Below are 22,011 nucleotides of genomic sequence, written 5' to 3'. Positions count from 1 at the left end.
AACTGGAATTCCCAAGTCAAAGGCGCTCAGTGTAGTTTCATATAAAAAATAATTGCAAGTTACTTATGTCCATATATGGATTTTGAATGACGAATTTGTCTGTTCTTCTCAGAAGTGCTATTTTCTCATCCACTTGTTCCTTACATATTGGTCACTATATATATATATATATATATATATATATATATATATATATGTAAAAGAAATATATACAAAAAACATAGTGTAATACGTCCTATATCACAAGGTAAAACACAATTTGTTTCCAAATCCTAAAATCTTCTAAGTAATCCAATGCATATCAAACTCACAATATAGCGTATGTAATTCCGCATATAAAGGTATCTTTTATGCCTGGTGTAACATCTATGCTTTCCCCCAGATGATGCGTACCATACTGACTCTCGGTCAGATCGTAATCCTCCTATCTGGGTTTCTTTGTGGAGTGTTTTTCAAACATGCACTCCTCAGCATACACAATAAATATGATGATGGTGTGAAAAGTACCAAAAACTTTTATTCACACCATTTAAAAATACATATGTACACCAGTGCTTAAAAATGGGTATACAGTATATGATACATGTAATCCACTCTGAAAACAGGTACTTGTTTACCAGCTCAGCCATCCGCCGAAAACAGCACGGCTGGTCTGATGTTACTCACAAATCCAGCCTCAAGAGGGAAACCTGTGTCAACAATAACCCACATATGGGAACGCGTTGGAAGAGTGCGGGTTATTGTTGACACAGGTTTCCCTCGTGAGGCTGGATTTGTGAGTAACATCAGACCAGTTGTGCTGTTTTCGTCCGACGGCTGAGCTGGTAAACAAGTACCTGTTTTCAGAGTGGATTACATGTGTTATATATACCCATTTTTAAGCACTGGTGTACATATGTATTTTTATTTTTATATGGTGTGAATAAAAGTTTTTGGTACTTTTCACGCCATCATCATATTTATTGTGTATGCTGAGGAGTGCATGTTTGAAAAACACTCCACAAAGAAACCCAGATGGGAGGATTACGATCTGACCGAGAGTGAGTATGGTACGCATCTTCATCTGGGGGAAAGAATAGATGTTACACCAGGCATAAACGATACCTTTATATGCGGAATTACATACGCTATATTGTGAGTTTGATATGCATTGGATTACTTAGAAGATTTTGGGATTTGGAAACAAACTATGTTTTACCTTGTGATATAGGACGCATTACACTGTGTTTTTTGTATATATTTCTTTTACATATATATAGTGACCAATATGTGAGGAACAAGTGGATGAGAAAATGGCACTTCTGAGAAGAACAGACGAATTCGTCATTCAAAATTCATATATGGAGGACATAAGTATCTTGCAATTATTTTATATGAAACTGCACTGAGCGCCTTTGACTTGGGAATTCCAGTTTGATTTTGCATTACTGTATATATAAGGGTGAAGTGGCCTTTGATATTCCCAGGTGGCTGCACAAGTGTGTTTGCGCCTTGGGTGTCAGATTTATCTTTGATACATTTACTCTTTAACCCTTCACTTGCTATCTCTCATTAATGTGTTGCCTTGAGGTGGTTTGGTTGGGCTGGTTCAGGGTGTCCCACACCCTAGACTTGAACCCTGGCAATGGTAGGTACTTACCCGATTATGAGGTTACCTGGATGGGCTGAGTGAGCCCATAACCTTGGCCAAAATTATGCACAAAAACCCCTATTTTATTGAAAAATGTATTACATTTCTACTTAGTAATGTTTGAATAGTGCACCTGCATTTTTTTCTCTTTGTCTGTGGCACGAAAAGTCTCAACAGGGTACCACCTCTCATTACATGTAGTAAGGGTATGCAATCTAGCCCCCCCTCACCCCCCCCCCTTCCTTTTATGTTCTTGCATGTAGTCCAGAAGTGTTAGCTTTATTTTTACACTGCAATTAAGATTTTGGTTTGAACCCACCCCAGCCTAATCTATATCTCTCTGCACATGTTACATCTGCCCCACCTGCAGTGCAACATGGTTTTACCCAGTTGCTTGCTTTTTTTATTTACTTACAAACATTCCCAGGTTGGAAGTCTTCTGCCGATGGTTGAAGATGACATAATTTCTAAATTCGGGGAAATCCGGATCTCCCCATGCTGTAAACAGGACCTTGGTCGGATGACCCAGGTTTCCCATTTACACTGCCCCGTTACCCGTGTTCTCCTTCCTGGGTCCAATCCTGCTCGCTACCTGGGTTGGATTCCCTGGTAACTGGACCTGGATTATTTTTTTCGGGTACCCTTTAACACAGAGTCGCAACCCGGGATAATCTGGCAATAGCGCAGGTTAGTGTGGGATACAATGTGGGTCGGATACAATACAGGATACAGTGCAGGGCGAATACACCAATAGTGCACTTACTGTGACAGGGGATTCCAGTGGTGTCCTCAGTGCGGGAGTGTCGGCAGTGCAGGGGTGCTGGCAGAGTCCTCATTGTAGGGTTGCAGGCGGTGTCGGCACGGCTGGAGTGCTGGCGTTGTCGGCAGTTACGGTGGTGTCCTCAGTGCAGAGTTGCTGGTGGTGTTGGTACTGTTGGGGTGATGGTGGTTTCGGCAATGCAGGAGTGTTGGCAGTGTCCTCAGTGCAGAAGCACCGACAGTGTCGACAATGCAGGCATGCTGGGTGTGCCAGCAGTGTGGCGTGCTGGCTGAGTCAGCAGTGCGGGGGTGCCGGTTGTGTTGGCAGTGCAGAAGTGCCGACAGTGTCCTCAGTGCGGGGTGTTGGCAGCACGGGAGTGCTGGCGGTATCCTTATTGTGGGGTGCCGGCGGTGTGGGGTGTCGGCAGTGCAAGAGTGCCGGGGGTGTCCTCAGTGCGGGGGTGTCGGCTGCGCGGGAGTGCCAGCGGTATCCTCAGTGCAGGGGTGCCAGCAGTGTGGGGTGGCAGCAGTGCGGGTGGCGGCGTCGGCATTGCAGTTGTCAGTATTGGCAGTGCAGGCGGTGGTGTCACAGCGGTGCGGGTCGCCATCTTTCCCCATTAAAGTCTATGGGGACATGATGATTGGCTGAGAGCTGTGACAGACTGCTCTCTCAGCCAATCAGCGGTCAGTCCCATTGACTTTTGAAATTGGCATCCGTGGTGAACAAGTGAGAGCCGACAGCGGGATCTTGAGTGTTTGCCTCGGGCCGGGCTAGAGGCAGCTGGGGCAGATCCGAGCCCCGGGCTCGACTGCCCTGGATAGGGGAAGATCGGAGTAGTTCTCAAAATCCGAACCGCTCATCTCTAGATAAAACCATTGGTTGACTTGCACATTCATGTTACTTATAGTTTGTTTTTACTATGTTTTACTTACAGTAATTGTTCCTTGACTTCCAGCACTACAGAATATGTGTTGTCTTTTAAGTAAACTTTACTAATAATAATGATTATGATGGTGGCTCCCCTGTATGTAAAATATTGGTACTTATCAATGCATAAATGTCTGAATATATTTCAAAGTAAACACTGCTAAGTAGAAGGATGCAACACAGTTGATTGTCATCCAGTCGGCTGGCAAACGTTAGTTGAGCACTCTTTCATTTCACATTTGTCCAGGCTGTTAACAAAATCCAAATTTTTTGATAACGTACTGTATGAAACTCAAAACCCTTTCCTTTGCTCAGATGCAACCCTATCTCAAACAGTAAAGTTCTTATCAGATAAACATATATGATAAACTACATATGAAAGAAAGTTTCATGAGCTTTGTGTGTTTATTGGACCAGATAATCTAAGAATACCCTGAAATATATTTATTTTTAAATATTCCTTTTAACTTCTGCTTAATGTGCAATATATCAAACAGGTGCAACTCAGTTTCTCAGAAGCTCAGGTCCGTCCTGGGGATAAGGTGAATCTAAAGCTTACAGCCGAGTCTGAAACCTTGTGTTCCGTGCGATCTGTGGATAAAGGGTTTTTACTTCACAAAGCTCATGAGGACACCTCATTGCTGACAGATTTTGTAAGTTTATATTCATTCTTAAGATATGAATAGATAGAAACTATGATTGCCAAGATGTCCCCATTTCTTCAACTTCTCCCTCCAGTTTCCAGCAAGATATTAACTAATGTGCTTTTCTGACATCACTTTTATATTTATTTGATCTAAACTGTTTGCTGATTTTGAGACTTGATATGATTCCCATGATTTCTAGATCTTTGTTTCGTAAAGGACAAACTGTTTTTCCTATTCTGCATTAGAGATGACACAGGTACTTGAACATGAAAACTAATTTTTTTTTTTTTTACACAATACACCACAGTTTTCCACAGTACCAAAGTTATTTTTGTTAGAGTAACAGTGCTTTCTCCATAATTGGAGACTCAAGAGAGATTTAATGGGTACACTAATCACTGATGTTTAAGTATAAAGCTAAGTACACAGTATACAATTATTGGCCCGATTTGCCAATAATCGGTAGAACGATCAAAGTTATCGTATAGTGTGTACAAACAATCAAAAATCCCGGCCACAATCTCCCTATATCGAGCAGACCATATTATGTTGGTGGTAGAATCAATTGACCATGTTAATCTCCCCGCAAAGTTTTCTTGCATGAGCAGCCCAGACAAAGGTTCTGGCCAGAAAGTAGGGAACTCAAGAAAAGAAAAAGCAACCACAGTATTTAATCTTTTTTGTTTTTGTAAGTATGCATGTTTTATCCTTTGTACAGCTATACTAGGGATTCTTAAAAGTAAATTTTATATATATATATATATATATATATATATATATATATTAGAGATGAGCGGCTTCGGTTCCCTGAGAACCGAACCCCCCCCCCCCCCCCGAACTTCACACTCCGAGCCTGGATCCGCCATACTCGGAAACCAGAACGAGGCAAAACGTCATCATCCCGCTGTCGTAATCCCGTGGGTTTTGGATTCAATATAAACAGCCGCGCGTCGCCGCCATTTTCACTCCAGACTTGGAGAGTGAGGGAGACAGACCTCTGTCTCTCTGTGGGTGGTGTGCGCTGTAGGAGTGCTGCTGCTGTGGTGTACCTGTGCTGTGTTAGGGGTGCTGTCCTGGCTGTCACTGGTATTTTATGTGCTGTTACTGCCGGGTGCTGCAGCTGTACATGGGTGTTGCTGTCCTGGCTGTCACTGTGTTGTACAGGGGGCAGGAGCACTGTTAAATATTGGGGTGCTGATGTCTTAATAAGATTACACTGGCCCTGTCTGCTATAAAAATTCAGGGGTGCAGTTCTTACAAATTATTTAAACGCACACTGCTCCTCTATGCTGTCAAATATAGAGGTGCTGATGTCTTAATAACATTACACTGGCCCTGTCTGCTATAAAAATTCAAGGGTGCAGTTCTTACAAATTATTTAAAAGCACACTGCTCCTCTATGCTGTCAAATATAGGGGTGCTTATGTCTTAAAAACATTACACTGGCCCTGCCTGCTATAAATATTCAGGGGTGCAGTTCTTACAAATTAAAAGCACACTGCTCCTGTATGCTGTCAAATATAGGGGTGCTGCTGATGTCTTAATAACATTACACTTACCCTGTCTGCTATAAAAATTCAGGGGTTCAGTTCTTACAAATTAAAAGCACACTGCTCCTCTTATGCTGTCAAATATAGGGGTGCTGATGTCTAAATAACATTACACTGGCCCTGTCTGCTATAAAAATTCAGGGGTGCAGTTCTTACAAATTAAAAGCACACTGCTCCTGTATGCTGTCAAATATGGGGGTTCAGTGAAAATAAATGTACACTGGCCCTGTCTTGTATGCTGTAACATTACAGGGATGTTGTGAAAATACAGGGGTGCTGGCTCTGTCCACGGTTGCGATGTCTATTCCTGACCTTCACAACACTGTATGGGAAGAGGAGGCTCCTACCACTATTTGCAGGAGCACCGCCAGTCCAGTTGCTGATATTGAGATTGAGGATGTCACTGTAGAAGTACACCAGGATGAGGAGGATATGGGTGTAGCTGGCGCTGCGGAGGAAGTTGACGATGAGGATTCTGATGGTGATGTGGTTTGTTTGAATAAACTTGTGTCGCTTAGCTTAGTCATCCAGCAACCTCGGTGCACCTCTTTTTCTTTTCTTTTTTGCATCATGTGTTGTTTGGGGGTCTAGTTTTTAAAACTGCCATCCTGTCTGCCACTGCAGCACCACTCCTAGATGGGCCAGGTGTTTGTGCCGCCAACTTGTGTCGCTTAGCTTAGTCATCGAGCTACCTCATTGCACCTCTTTTTCTTTTTTGCATTATGTGCTCTTTGGGGCCTAGTTTTTTAAAAATGCCATCCTGTCTGACACTGCCGTGCCACTCCAAGATGGGCCAGGTGTTTGTGCCGCCCACTTGTGTCGCTTAGCTTAGTCATCCAGCGACTTTGGTGCAACCTTTTGGCCTAAAAACAATATTGTGAGGTGTTCAGAATAGACTGGGAATGAGTGGAAATTAACGTTAGTGAGGTTAATAATACTGTAGGATCAGAATTACCCCCAAAGTCTGTGATTTTAGCTGTTTTTATCATAATCATCCAGATCCAAAACCAAAACCCGAAAGTGTGGTTTTGTCAAAACCAATCCAGATCCAAAACACAAGCGGTTATCCAGATCCAAAACCAAAACACAAAACCCGAAAAGTGCCCGCTGCACATCTCTAGTTATTATTATTGCTTTCATTTCAGATTCAAACAGGTTCCATATATAAGATTCCGGTTTTGATCTTGGAGCATCTACTGCCATTGTGGTACAGTGTTTAAATTACTGCACATATATTAACGTCAAGTGTCTATCACTTCTCGGCCTTGGCTAAGATCAGTGTAGTATCGTTTCTTATCAGTTTAATATCTGATACGACCCCTCTCTAGGGGCCATATGTTACATGGATTGGAAGCAGAGCATGCTAGGTCCTCTTCACGCATTGACTGGTATTACAGTACCTCCATGACCAGTGCAACTATGTAGTCTAATTTTTGGTGCAAACACAGCATGCTGTGCGCTATGCCTGGGATCATTCAGTTACGTGTATTCAGGCTATTATTGTTCTAATGAGTCTTCTTCCCCACAGTCAGATACCTACAATACAGGCATCTGGCTGAGTATCCATTTGGATATGGCAAAGTCGGTTTTCTCTGCCCAGCTGGCTATAATGACCAGGGACGTGTTTGAGGCTCATCAGTACCTGATTAGACGTGAGTTTGTATAGAAGACAGCTCAAGTTATGTTCCATCTCTCCCCTTATGGCTTAGTTTTTGCAAGAGAGTGAGTTTATACAGTGCAGCCTGTAGTCCGCTGGGTTTTCTTACAGACCACCAATAGGTGTCTGATTAGTGGATTTGATTCACTAATACGCCTCTGGGGCTTGATGTTTTGCTTCCACGCGTAACAGTGGGATGTTTAAGGCAAGATCCTGCAGTGTTTTGAGCGTCCCCTTCAAATGGGGCTGCTGACTGAATGCAGCTCGGAGACTGTAAGGAGTTGCTTATTCTTGCTCCAAGAGACTGGTTTGCTGGTAATGTTGGGGAGTATCGGGAAAGGAGTAATTGACACTGTCATTTTCTTTCCTGCTATTGCCTTCCACTTAAATAGAATATATGCATTACGTATCTGTGATGTTAGTGTATTAGAATGCTTAATATTTGTAGACACTCCCTTACTAACATGTGTAAGCCTGAATCTTCAGTGATGGTCCCTGGGACCAGGGGATGCTGGGAAGTGGGTGGTCCTGTGTGCAATGTGTCTGGAGTTGGTGATGGAATAAACAGCATAGCAGTGAACTCACATGTCTCTGTGTCCTGATGACTGGATTTACAAACGTATGAACAAAACATGGTGTCAGAAGAAGTGTAACTTGGACTGCTAGTGCTCTCAGAGTGTGAAAGAATCCTGCAGAAGTCTGTAAGGCTGTGATAGTGTCTGCAAAGCCTGCCGTGTGCTCCTATCTTCAAACAGTGAGTAACCATGGATAAACTAGCTCCTCCAACTGGCATGCTGATGTCTGGTAACTTGTCTGAAAACTGGAAAAGATTTAAGTAAAGGTTTAATATATATCTTGCTGCATGTGGAGCTGATTCAGAGGCTGACAAAACAAAGGCATCCATTTTCCTCCATGTGATAGGAGAGGATGTGCAGGACATTTATAATAGTTTTCAGTTTGCTGAGGGGCAGAATATGGTGCTATCTTCTATAATGCAAAATTTTGAAGATTACTTTGTGCCAAGGAAAAATGTGACATATGAAAGATAGAAGTTTTTCACATGTGATCAGAAGTCTGGAGATGGATTTGATCAGTATGTTACAGAGATGCAATCACTCAGTAAAACCTGTGAGTTTGGTGATTTAAAGGATTCACTGATTAGAGATCATATTGTCTGTGGAATACCTGATAATGGACTCAGAGAGAGACTGCTGAGAGAGCAAGACCTAACACTAGAAAAGGCAGTGACTATGTGTAGATCTACAGAAATATGATGTACACTTGCTGTACTGTCCCAGCAAATACATGTACATTGCTGATACACTTTCTCGTGCTGTGGAAAAAAGTGAAGGTTCCAAAAGTCTGATGGATGAAGAGATAGAAGCCTTTGTTAATTTGATCGTAGCTTCTCTACCAGTGTCTCTTGCAAGACAAGAACAGATTAGGAAAGAAACTGAGACAGATGACACAATGAAATTGTTGAAAGATATCATTCTGAAAGGTTGGCCAGCAGAAAAACATGCATGCCCGCTGTCTATCCATGATTATTGGATGTACCGCAGTGACCTTACAGTTGTCGATAGTATTATTTACAAAGGCAATAGGTTTGTCATACCTGCACGACTAAGAAAAACTATGCTGTGCAAGATACAAGAAGGCCACTTAGGAGAAGAAAAATATAAGCGGAGAGCGCGTGAAGTTATGTATTGGCCAAGAATGAACCAAGACATAGCACAGACTACAGCTACATGTGAATTATGTCTTACGTATAGATCGAAACAACAAGTCGAGCCACTGAGTCCTCACGCAGTGCCAGAGAGACCGTACCAGAAAGTTGGCGCAGATTTGTTTGATTGTAATGGGAAAATGTACATTGTCGTGACTGATTATTACTCTAACTACCCTGAGGTGAAGACACTACATACAACTACTAGTAAAGCCGTAATCAATTGCATGAAGTCAATCTTTGCATGGCATGGTGTTCCTATGGAAGTGTTCACTGACAATGGTCCTCAGTTTTCCAGTGCTGAATTTAGACAATTTGCTGTTGAGTGGGAATTTGTCCATACTACGTCAAGTCCCCACTATCCACGCTCAAATGGGTTGGTGGGAAGTTCAGTAAAAACTGTAAAGAGTCTCATGAAAAAAGATCAAGAAGGTAAAGAAGATTTCTACAAAAGTCTTTTAATCTACCGCAGTACACTTTTACAGAATGGACTTTCTCTTGTACAAATGCTGATGGGAAGGAGGATTAGAGCAAATCTCCCGATACATGATGAACTGCTTTATACACATAACTCAGCGTTGGTTAGACTGAGTAAGGAACGTCAACAGGCGAAACAGAAACTGTTCCATGACAGGCGAGCAAAAAGCTTATCTGATCTAAAATCGGGTGACCAAGTCCGTCTCAGAGATCACGAGAAAGGTATTTGGGTGCAGAAAGGTATTGTGCAAGCACAAGTAGCACCAAGATCTTATACTATACGTACAGAGCGTGGAACAGAAGTAAGAAGAAATCGGGTGGATTTAAGATTTCAACCTAACCGTAATGAAGACAACATGACTGAAGGATACCCTTCATCTGACATGTATGATGATCCTGATAATGGTGAACAAACCACGATTCTAGAAAGGTCCAACATGATCGATGAAACACAGACTGTGTATGAAAGACCCATAAGGGAAATACGCAGACCTGAGAGACTCATTGAAACGTGTTAGATGATGTTCTTAATATGACATTGTTAATTGTTGCATTGAAGCGTACAGGGCTTATCTTTAAAGAAAAGAGGATGTGATGTTAGTGTATTAGAATGCTTAATATTTGTAGACACTCCCTTACTAACATGTGTAAGCCTGAATCTTCAGTGGAGGTCCCTGGGACCAGGGGGATGCTGGTAAGTGGGTGGTCCAGTATGCAGTGTGTCTGGAGTTGGTGATGGAATAAACAGCACAGCAGTGAACTCGCATGTCTCTGTGTCCTGATGACTGGATTTACAAACGTATGAACAAAACAGTATCTGTATAGATCATTATATTTATGTATACGGGTACCTCCTCTTCTTACAGACTAGGGAGAATGAAAACCGTTGACAGGACCCTCTGTCAGCGTTCTACCTTCCATTGAGGGTTCCCAATTCTCTCCCTTATTATGGGTGGAAATCTACACTATGGTAGTATTCCGTTCCTGTTCAGCAGGTCCATCAGATGTAACCTTTTCAAAAATCTGGATAGGGATGTGTGTGTACCACAAGCATGAGTTGTAGATCTCATTATTTAAGATATAAAGTGTAGTCAAGGTTTTTATACCTTGCTTTTCTCAGCACTGCCATAACAGTTGGTTGGCGTCAAAGGTCCTGGTTCTTATGGCACTACTCCAAACTCCAAGCCTTCAGATAAGATACCGGTGTTAAGTAAATCTATCAGGAACACCAATCGACCTAAGGCGCTGTGTTAAGGTCACAGTCTCCACTGGACATGAATTTTTACATCCAATTACAGACTCGGTGTAGGGGGAGTTCATGGTATCACTATAGACTTGGACTCTTTACTCCTTGTTCCCTTCTGGAAGATTCATCTTCAGTAACTTTGGTTTGTAGTCCTCTTGTCCTCTTCCAGTTTTCAAATATTTTCTTTTGATGTCCCATAGCTCATGGGGCTTTCTAATTGGTCACAGAATTTGCCCATCTGTGGACTCGAGTTGCACTTTTCATCCTTTATCTGGTTGACCTATTACTCTGTACCTCTTTTGGAGAGTGATTAGATTACTGCTTCTGTTAGCACATCATGAGGGATGTTTTCCTCTAGTCCTAGGACTACCCAGAACTTTCAGTTCTGAGCGTGTGGCTTCAACTGGATAATCTCCTTGTGCACAAGGGATTTGGTTTGCTGGGTCCTTCAGCTCGGATGGTCTCTCTACTTCTGAGAGCGTTGGTTGGCTTTCTATTGGGCCTTCCCATATGACCTTTCAATTCAGGGGGTGTTCCCCTTTGGGATCCCCTTTTTGTAGGAACTGGATTTCCTACTTTACTGCTTGTTCCAATCTCCTCAGTTGAGGATTTTCTCCAGGTGCTGATCGGTCAAGGAATCCCCTCCGGATTCCATCCTGCTCAGCGATGTCCTGGGCCTAGAATTGCTTGATAGGATTTGGGTCAGACTGATTCCTTTTTTAAGAGTGGACCACTTCAGTCTGGTCTGACTAAACCACTACTGTAGCATATTTTTCAGAAAAGGAAGTACAAAAAAAAATAATTGTGCTCTAGCACCTTTGTTTTTTTCCCACGGATCTACTGTTCGGAAGTAGTCTTTGCAGCAGACAGAACTACCTTACATTACAGTGGGTTCTGAACCATCATTTCTAACAGTTATAGGATTGGTGGGGTCCTCCTCTACTTTTTTTAATCTGCTTTTCAGCACCTGATGTCCAGGGGCTTTGACAGTGGAGGCCTTGTCAGCTCCATGGTCTTGTCAGTTTGCTTTGGCGTTGCCTGACTTCTTTCCTCTTTCCAAGTTTACCCATTTAGGGTAAAAGGCATACAGTTGTTTCCTTGTCATTCTCCTGACTGGCCTCACAGATTATAGTCTACGTGTCTGCTGATCCATCTCGCAGATGTATCTGGGATATTGTATCTGCGTTCGGGCGTTATTCAACAGAGTCCTTTTGAATTTTCTGGCATCTACTTTTGCTATCTTAGCTATGCAATGTGTGGTGATGGGACGCAGGGAACTTTTGGGGCTCAGCATGTTGGGTCTCTCTCCCTTTATGCAACACACTGGAGTTCTTTTCACCATCACGGAACTCCAGTATTCTGTGGTGGTTACTCTACAGTGTCTGAGTTCACCTACCGATTTCGTCCAGGCATCCTCCGATGTTGGGTGACTACTCTCGGCTTCCTGTAGTTCGGTTGTTGGTGACAACATTTCCACTTCTCCATCTTGGTTAGCAGTAGCTCTATGTCTGCTCTCCCTGGAGGCGAAGACTCGCACTGTCGGTCTTCTCAAATACATGTCCTTCCAGACGTTCAGCTTTTGTTCTGAGAGATTATCCAGATTATTCAGTCTCTCTTTGTTCCGCCTTTACTCTTTTGGATCTCGATTAGCATTGGCAGTGTTACATTTTTCCTTACTACTGCCTCTGCTGTCTGTCCCTTTTACATACCTGTCTTTCACAGCAGCTTTACTGTTTGCTCTGGCTTATGCCAGCCTTTTCGGTTGTTCTCCTTGTCTCATCTTGCTTAAAGCGAGGCAGGATTTCGTATTCGTCCCGGTTAGTTGCCGACTGTGATTCTGATTTTCACAGAAGCTATATATATTTGGTTTCCTGATGGTGAGGGCTCTTAGTCCTTATGTAGCCAAGATGGCTCCTTTTGTTGCTGACTGTCCAGCCTCGATGTAATATCTCGCTCATTGGTGGGGTTATAGGTCCGGTTTTCTATGTCCATGTTTTTCTTGTCCTCTCGGCCGTTCCTGGCCTCTGTCTCGCCTCATTCTGTTGTTGGTGGGTCTCTATCTTGATTACTGTTGAGTCTTACCGCACCTTCGGCTGCAGTCGCTCCTTTAGTCACACTTCAGCATTCTCACGGCTGTGGACTTGTGTCGCGGTTTGGACATGCAGTTTTTTACGGAATCCTCAGCGATCTCCCGCCCATATGGGAAGTTCTGGGATGTCCCTATGGTACAAGACTCCAGCGTCCCCTATGGATGAATGAGAAAAGGAGATTTATGGTACACTTACCATAGTTAAATCTCTTTCTGCGAGGTAACATCAGGGGGTGTAGAGTTGGATCTTGATCCAAGGCACCAACAGGATAAAGCTTTGACTTTTCCCAGGATGCATTGCACAGACTCCTCTATAGCCCCGCCTCCAGGCACTGGAGCTCAGTTTCGTTAACCAGTCCAATGCAGTTGCAGGCAAAGGAGATGGTAGATGTTAGTCACATAGAACCACGTTCTCACGTCAGGAGAAGGGACTAGCGGCTAATGCCATACAAACCCAAATAAGCAAAGTGCATCAGGGTGGGCGCCCTGTGGAATCCAGTGTACCTCGCAGAAAGAGATTTAACAATGGTAAGTCTACCATAAATCTCCTTTTCTGCAACGGGGTACACTGGTATTCCATAGGGAATAACATCGGGGATGTCCTAAAGCAGTTCCTCATAGGAGGGGATGCACTGTAGCGGGTACAAGAACCCGGCATCCAAAGAAAGCATCCTGGGAGGAGGAAGTATAAAAGGCATAGAACCTGATGAACGTGTTCACAGAGGACCACGTAGCCGCCTTGCACAATTGTTCAGCGGACGCGCCTCGGCAGGCCGCCCAAGAAGGTCCAACAGACCGTGTAAAATTGGCCTTGATAGCAGCAGGAGCTGGAAGACCAGCCTGTGCAGAAGTTGTGCAAGCACCATTCTAATCCATCTGGCCAAGGTTTGCTTATTTGCAGGCCAGCCACGTTTGTGGAAACCAAAACGTACAAAAAGGGTATCTGACCTCCTGAGGGAGGCAGTCCTCTCTACGAAAATACGGAGAGCTCGTACCATATCCAAAGACCGCTCTTTGGAGGACAAACCAGAAGAGATAAAGGCCGGAACCACAATCTCTTGGTTAAGATGAAAAGATGATACCACCTTAGCTAGATAACCAGGGTGAGTTCAAAGAACTGCCTGGTCATGGTGAAAAATCAGAAAGGGTGGCTGACAGGACAAGGCGCCTAAGTCCGACACCCTCCTAGCAGAGGCAATAGCCAGTAAAAACATGACCTTAAGGCGTGTAAGACATTTAAGATCCACAGACTCAAGAGGTTCAAATGGAGACTCTTGCAGGGCATGTAAGACAACAGACAGATACCATGGAGCCACAGGAGGGACATAGGGAGGCTGAATCCATAAAACACCCTAAGTGAAAGTATGAACGTCAGGTATAGACACAATTTTTCTCTGAAACCACACCTACAAGGCAGATATTTGAACCTTGAGGGAGGCCAGACGAAGGCCTAAAACTAGGCCTTGTTGCAGAAAATCCAAAAGCCTGGAAGTTCTGAACAAATAGGCATCATAATTCTTAGCAGCACACCATGTGAAGTAAGAGTTCTAGACCCTGTAATAAATCTGTGCAGAAGCCGGATTGCGGGCCTTCAACATACTGTAGTTTGAATAACCACCTCGGAAAATCCCTTGGCCCACAGGAGTGAAGCTTCAAGAGCCACGCCGTCAAAGCCAGTCTGGCCAGGTCTGGATAGACACAAGGGCCCTGAACAAGGAGGTCTGGGCATTGAGGAAGTAGAAGAGGACGCTCTATCGAGAGACCCTGCAGGTCTAAGAGCCAATGCCGTCTGGGCTACGCTGGAGCGACTAGAAGTAGTATTCCTCTTTCTTGCTTGAACTTCCTTAGTGTTAGGCGCCGGGGTCCGCTCGTCGGTGCGGCCCGGCGCCTAGCAACCAGGGACGCCGTGCGCGTACAGCCGCCGGCTCCCTGGCAACGCTAGACGCCGGGCGCACGGAGCCGCTCTGACCCTAGCAACGGGGACGCCACGTTCGGGCCGCGTTCCCCGTTGCTGGGTCTGTTCTAATTGTATTATGGTGTGCTGGCCGTGCAGCATGCAAGCTGCACGGCATTAATTGTGATGACCCAGTCTGGCTCCTGATTGGGGAGCTCACACTTATAAGCACCCTTTGGACTTCTCACAGACGCCGGTGATAGCTTCCTGTTTGCCTGTGTCAGTTGCAGAGAGTTTCCAGTCCTGCTCAATCCGGTTGTTCCTGTCCTCAGTGGTCCTGTACTCGGAAATTTGTCATCTATTCCTGGAGTCTGACCGAGCACCTTTAACATCCTGTGGTGTTCGTGAGTCGCGGCGCAGCCGTGTGTTGCGGCTTGTCCGCTTACTGTTTATTATTTAGTATATTTGTGTTCTGGAGCTTTTGCGGAGGATTCCGCTCCCACAGATCCACTCTGGTATCCAGCGGTGCTGGATAGGAGTAACGGATCAGTGGATCTTTGGTTGTCCTTTTCCCTGGCGGCTAGTCCGCACATACCTTGGTTTAAGTTAGTTAGCTTGTAACCCCTGGCCTGGTTGCTTAGTCAGAGGGCCCCTTGTTATCACCCTGTCTCGGATTTCCCTTTGTCTCCCATTAAGACCTGAGGGGGCATCGGGGTTGGGCAGACATAATCCGCCCTTCGAACGCGGCTGCCATGGGCTCAAGCAACCATAGTCTCGCAGGGGATTTCTGATAACACGGGCGAGACAACGGAGTTAGGGCGCCAGGGGTTACTAGGCTCTCCTGCTCCCACAACCAGCAAATCTTCCCAGTACTCAGACCTCTGCCATTAGATCTCCTCTGGTCTGGAGTACGGGAATCATAACACTTAGAACCCTGGGCAGGAGTGACACCAGAGGGAACACGTATGGCAGCCGAAAATTCCATGGAATTGCCAGTGCATCCACGAACGCTGCTTGAGGATCACTTGTCCTTGATCCGAAGACTGGAACTTTGTGATTGTGTCGAGACACCATCAGGTCCACATCTGGTAGGCCCCACATGTCCACTATGAGTTGAAAGACTTCCGGATGAAGACTCCACTCTCCGGTGTGAACGTCCTGACGACTGAGGAAATCCGCATCCCAGTTGAGGACTCCGGGGATGAACACTGCCAATATTGCTGGCAGATGGCGTTCCGCCCAACGGAGGGTTTTTGATACTTCCAGCATTGCCATGCGACTTTGAGTGCCGCCTTGATGATTTATGTATGCCACCGTGGTGGAGTTGTTTGATTGTACTTGAACAGGCCTGTTCTGTACTAGAGCAGGGCCAGTGTCAATGCATTGAACACTGCCCGCAGTTCCAGAATGTTTATCGAGAGGAGGAGAGGGTCAGGAGGACCTAGTTGGAGATCCAGAAGAGACAGCCCCTGCTTAACTGTTGGTCCTTTAGCCACCAGGTTAGTGACAGACAAACCTCCAGAGTCAAGGAGATCATTTGAGACCTGACCCGATAAGGCATGCCATCCCACTTGGAAAGGATTAACCTCTGCAGAGGGCGGGAGTGAAATTTAGCGTACTCTACCATGTCGAAAGCCGACACCATGAGTCCTAGTACTTGCATTGCCGAGTGTATCGACACTCTTGGGCGAGAGAGGAAGTATCTGATCCTGTCCTGAAGTTTCAGGACTTTCTCTGAAGACAGAAACAGTCTTTGGCTGTTTGTGTCCAGTACTGCTCCTCGGTGCACCATGCTCCGAGCAGGGACCAGTGAGGACTTTTTCCAGTAGATGAACCACCCGTGGGCTAGTAGGAATTGGATCGTCAGTTCCAGATGACTGAGGAGAACTTCCTGGGAATTCGCCAGGATCAGCAAGTCGTTCAGATACGGCAGGATCCTGATTCCCTGACGACGGAGATGGGCCGTCATCACGGCCATAACCTTGGTGAAGATCCGATGGGCTGTGGTCAATCCAAAAGGCAGTGCCTGGAATTGATAATGTAGGCTGCCAATAGCAAACCGCAGATTTTGTTGATGCGACATGGCAATAGGTATGTGCAGGTAAGCATCCTGTATATCCAAGGAAACCATATAGTCTTTGGGTTCCATGGCCAGCACTATAGAGCGCAGAGTTTCCATACGGAATTTGGATACTCTCAAACTTGTTCAATGATTTGAGGTTGAGTATAGGCCGGAAGGACCCATTTGGCTTCGGAACTAGAAACTGGGTCGAATAGTATCCCCTGCCTCTCTGAGACAGAGGTACCGGCACTACCACTCCTGTATATAGGAGGGATTGTACAACCAAGTTTAGAGCTTGCGCTTTAAACGGATCCGCAGGGGGATAACCATTGTGCAAAACTCGCGAGAGGTACGTCTCTTGAAAGAGATTGTGTACCCTTAAGAGACAACTTCCCGTGCCCAGGCATCCGAAGTTGTCTTTAACCAGGCCTGGGTGAACTGCAGAAGTCGGCCTCCCACCCTGGGGTTCCCCAGGGGGAGGCCAGCCCCGTCATGCAGCAGGCTTGTCTTGTTTGGAAACAGGCTGACGGCGACCCAGGATTGTTTATATTTAGGCTTAGTGGTTTTGGAAGCACGAGCCTGTCACTGATACGCCTGACCCTTTGCTTCCCTGCTGGTCGAAAGGAACGAAAGGTGATACTCTTAGCCTTCGGAGCAGAAGGATTAGTATTTGGAAGACACGCAGTCTTGGCAGTAGCCAAGTCAGTTACAATCTTGTTCAGATCCTCCCCAAATAGGATGTCTCCTTTAAAAGGTCTTTTTGGAGTCCAGGACCACATTCCAGTACCTCAACCACATAATTCGATGAGCCAGGATAGACGTAGTAGATGCCTTGGCCTCCATTACGCCTGCATCAGAGGCCGCCTCCTGAATATAGTGGGAGGCTGTGGTAATATGGGACAGATATTGTCTGGCAGTGTCAGTAAAATCCTGAGGCAGTTCATCCTCAATTGCCTGAACCCATGCTTCAATTCCTTTTGCAGCCCAGGAGGCTGCCATAGTGGGTCTATCTACCGCACCAGTAAGAGAATAAATAGACTTCAGGCATCCCTCTACACGCTTATCCATCAGTTCCTTCAGTGAGGTGACGGTGGTGACAGGCAGAGTAGAGGACACCACATGACAGGCGACATGAGAGTCCACCGGTTGTGGAGTTTCCCACTTGCTACTCAACTCCGCAGGGATTTGATAACGAGCTAGCATCTTTTTAGACAGGGAAAATTTATTTCCTGGAGATGACCAGGATTCCTGACGTATGTCAATTAAATGGTCAGAATGTAGTAAGACTACTTTAGCAACCTTCTGACGTTTGAATTTATCAGGATTCTTAGACGCAATAGTAGGCTCAATGTCATCATCTATTTGAAGAATTAGCTTAATAGCCTCCACTAGGTCAGGAACAAATACCTGGGTTGTAGATTCCTCATCAGAAGCAACTGTATCAGTGTCTGACAGATCAGTATATTCCCCATCCTCATCGGAAGAAGTATCCGAAATATTAGTGGATTGTGAGGAAGAAATGGCCCGATTTAGATGACCCCTTGGCCCCAGAGGGGCGTGGGGTAGACTTTTGTCTAACCAAAGATTGATTTAATTGCTGTAATTGGGTAGACAGACTGTCCGCCCAAGGCAAATTAACTACAGGGAGAATATGTGGCTGCAATGGCACAGGAGGTCCCACAGGGGGCGTAAGACATGTCACAAGTGTAGTCAGCATACTTGAGAACGCTGCCCAAGGTGGGTCCTGATTGGCCACAGGTGCTACAGGTTTACTGGGTGTATGGGACTCAGCGCCTGAACCAGCAGCTAAAACTTCTCTCTCAAGTAAATCCGTGGTGCCAGTACTGCAGGATGCAGAAGCTTATGCGGATTTCCCGCCCTGTGTGGCAGACATTATAAGGAATGTAGCCCTAGGGCATAAAAGTACAATATAGCCAGACAAACACAATACCTGCAAATAACCCCCTATGTCATGAGACAGTAAACACAGGACACAACACAGAGGATTTAAGCAGTATGAGGTGACTGAAAAACACAGTAAAAATACCACACACACACACACACACACACACACACACACACACACACACACACACACACACACACACACACGGGACCCTGACGCACCTAGCCCCTCAGGGTACAGAATATAGTGATAGCAATATGTGATACAGCAGAATGGAATCCCACACAATAGCTACAGGCACACTCAGTCACATGTACAATGCAGAAGTTATTACATATAAACAATAAAACTGCACTGGACTAGTATAACTACATATAATTAAATATGTATGGGTATAGCTATAACAATGCACAGTAGATAATGGATGTATATCACAGAAAGCAGATAGCAGTACACTTGTTCTTAGCTAACACTCTCTAAAATGACATGTAGAATACTTAAGTGCCTGTAAATGCACAGCGCTGATGAGACAGGCGGCTTTACAGAGGAGACAGAGCCCTGCAGTCCCGGAGATCAGCCCAGCTAGTAATGAAGTAGATGGTGCCCGCAGCTGGGGGCTACAGGTCAGCGCCTTATCCCCTCTGCTGGTCCTCACCACCGGGTACTGTGGAACCTATATCAAATGGATTTTAGTAAATCCGACCTGTGCTCCATACCTCCCAACTGTCCCGATTTTCGCGGGACAGTCCCGTTGTTTTAGGACTGTCCCGCTGTCCCACCCGCGGGCCACAGTGTCCCGCGGTGGGGGGCAGTTGGGAGGCTCTCCAGACACTCGCTGCTCTGCTCAGTTCAGAGCAGAGCAGCAGTGAATAGATGCTGTGCGCATGCGCACAGCGTCTGTTCACTAGAGACGGAGGGACAGGGGGCATGCCAGCAGCTCCCAGAGCGTTGGCCATGCCACCATACTGACGAAAAATAGGGGCGTGGCTCGCGAGCGCGGCACTCCCATGAAGCCACGCCCCCTTTTGTATTGGCCACATCCCCTTCTTTCTCTCCTCCCAATGTTGGGAGGTATGGTGCTCCCTTGCCGTGGTGGATATAGTGGGGTCCCTGTGCAGTACAGTGTCCACGCCAGTGGCGCGGTCCGTCTCCTGGGACCGCGACCGGATCGCGTTTACCGGCAGGTCCCACCTGGGGTTCCCTCTTACCTCCTCCCTGATGTGCAGCCACGCGATCCTGGAAAGCGTCAGCGGTGGTGTGCCTGATGACCAGTGCGCCTCCACTGCAAGTACCCGGGAACCCGGCCGCGGGAGTATGCAGCGCTGCTGGGGGAGGTGATGGAGCCGCAGCACAGAATGTCATAATGACATAAACAATGCTGCGGGCCTTGAAGTCTTCTTAAAAAGCTCTTTTCAGGGCTGCCTAGCGCAGCCCCACCTGTTAGCTGCCTGCTCTGCAGGCACCAACTTAAAAACTGAGCTCCAGTGCCTGGAGGCGGGGCTATAGAGGAGGCGGTGCAATGCATCCTGGGAACAGTCAAAGCTTTAGCCTGTTGGTGCCTCGGATCAAGATCCAACTCTGCACCCCCTGATGTTATTCCCTGTGGAATACCAGTGTACCCCGCTGCAGAAAACAGGATTTTGGTACTCACCGATAAATCCCTTTCTCTGAGTCCATAGGGGATGCAGGATGCCCACCCTGCGCTGCTCTCTTCCTGCGGTGGTTGCCCCGTAATCCCTGGTGGCTAGGTATACTTCGATCTTTGTTTTGCGAGGCATCCTGCCTCTACGTTGCTGTCATCTTGCTTTTCTCTAACGTCCTAGTGGATGCTGGGGACTCCGTAAGGACCATGGGGAATAGACGGGCTCCGCAGGAGACTGGGCACTCTAAAGAAAGATTTAGTACTATCTGGTGTGCACTGGCTCCTCCCTCTATGCCCCTCCTCCAGACCTCAGTTAGAATCTGTGCCCGGCCAGAGCTGGGTGCTTTTACTGGGCTCTCCTGAGCTTACTAAGAAAGAAAGTATTTTAGTTAGGTTTTTTATTTTCAGAGAGCTTCTGCTGGCAACAGACTCTCTGCTACGTGGGACTGAGGGGAGAGAAGCAAACCTACTCACTGCGGCTAGGTTGCGCTTCTTAGGCTACTGGACACCATTAGCTCCAGAGGGATCGAACACAGGTACCTAACCTAGAGATGAGCGCCTGAAATTTTTCGGGTTTTGTGTTTTGGTTTTGGGTTCGGTTCCGCGGCCGTGTTTTGGGTTCGAACGCGTTTTGGCAAAACCTCACCGAATTATTTTTGTCGGATTCGGGTGTGTTTTGGATTCGGGTGTTTTTTTCCAAAAACACTAAAAAACAGCTTAAATCATAGAATTTGGGGGTCATTTTGATCCCAAAGTATTATTAACCTCAAAAACCATAATTTACACTCATTTTCAGTCTATTCTGAATACCTCACACCTCACAATATTATTTTTAGTCCTAAAATTTGCACCGAGGTCGCTGTGTGAGTAAGATAAGCGACCCTAGTGGCCGACACAAACACCGGGCCCATCTAGGAGTGGCACTGCAGTGTCACGCAGGATGTCCCTTCCAAAAAACCCTCCCCAAACAGCACATGACGCAAAGAAAAAAAGAGGCGCAATGAGGTAGCTGTGTGAGTAAGATTAGCGACCCTAGTGGCCGACACAAACACCGGGCCCATCTAGGAGTGGCACTGCAGTGTCACGCAGGATGGCCCTTCCAAAAAACCCTCCCCAAACAGCACATGACGCAAAGAAAAAATGAGGCGCAATGAGGTAGCTGACTGTGTGAGTAAGATTAGCGACCCTAGTGGCCGACACAAACACCGGGCCCATCTAGGAGTGGCACTGCAGTGTCACGCAGGATGTCCCTTCCAAAAAACCTGAACCACTAGCCATGAACATAGGCCAGGGCCTCAGCCGTTCCTTGCCACTCCGTGTGGTAAATGGCATATTGGCAAGTTTACGCTTCTCCTCCGACAATTTTATTTTAGGTTTTGGAGTCCTTTTTTTTCTGATATTTGGTGTTTTGGATTTGACATGCTCTGTACTATGACATTGGGCATCGGCCTTGGCAGACGACGTTGCTGGCATTTCATCGTCTCGGCCATGACTAGTGGCAGCAGCTTCAGCACGAGGTGGAAGTGGATCTTGATCTTTCCCTAATTTTGGAACCTCAACTTTTTTGTTCTCCATATTTTATAGGCAGAACTAAAAGGCACCTCAGGTAAACAATGGAGATGGATGGATTGGATACTAGTATACAATTATGGACGGACTGCCACGGTTAGGTGGTATAAAAAAACCACGGTTAGGTGGTATATATTGTAATACAATTATGGATGGACGGACTGCCTGCCGAGTGCCGACACAGAGGTAGCCACAGCCGTGAACTACCGCACTGTACACTGGTTGATAA

General features: G+C 46.0%; 1 protein-coding gene and 1 pseudogene across 2 annotated transcripts in view; both read left to right on the top strand.

Annotated features, from left to right (window-relative positions):
• LOC135056662 (alpha-2-macroglobulin-like) overlaps nucleotides 1-22,011 on the top strand; it is a 644,880-nt gene that overhangs the window by 290,290 nt on the left and 332,579 nt on the right. For both annotated transcript variants that reach the window (XM_063962106.1, XM_063962105.1), the window contains exon 15: nucleotides 3,815-3,970. In XM_063962106.1, the coding sequence (XP_063818176.1) occupies nucleotides 3,815-3,970 (156 nt within the window). The remainder of the gene's footprint in view (nucleotides 1-3,814; nucleotides 3,971-22,011) is intronic.
• LOC134899775 (U2 spliceosomal RNA) lies at nucleotides 6,766-6,936 on the top strand (annotated as a pseudogene).

The sequence above is a fragment of the Pseudophryne corroboree genome, chromosome 3 (genome assembly GCF_028390025.1).
Source record: "Pseudophryne corroboree isolate aPseCor3 chromosome 3, aPseCor3.hap2, whole genome shotgun sequence".
NCBI lineage: Eukaryota > Metazoa > Chordata > Amphibia > Anura > Myobatrachidae > Pseudophryne > Pseudophryne corroboree.
The sequence above is the reverse complement of the archived record's forward strand: the minus strand, read 5'-3'. Positions and strand labels throughout refer to the sequence as shown.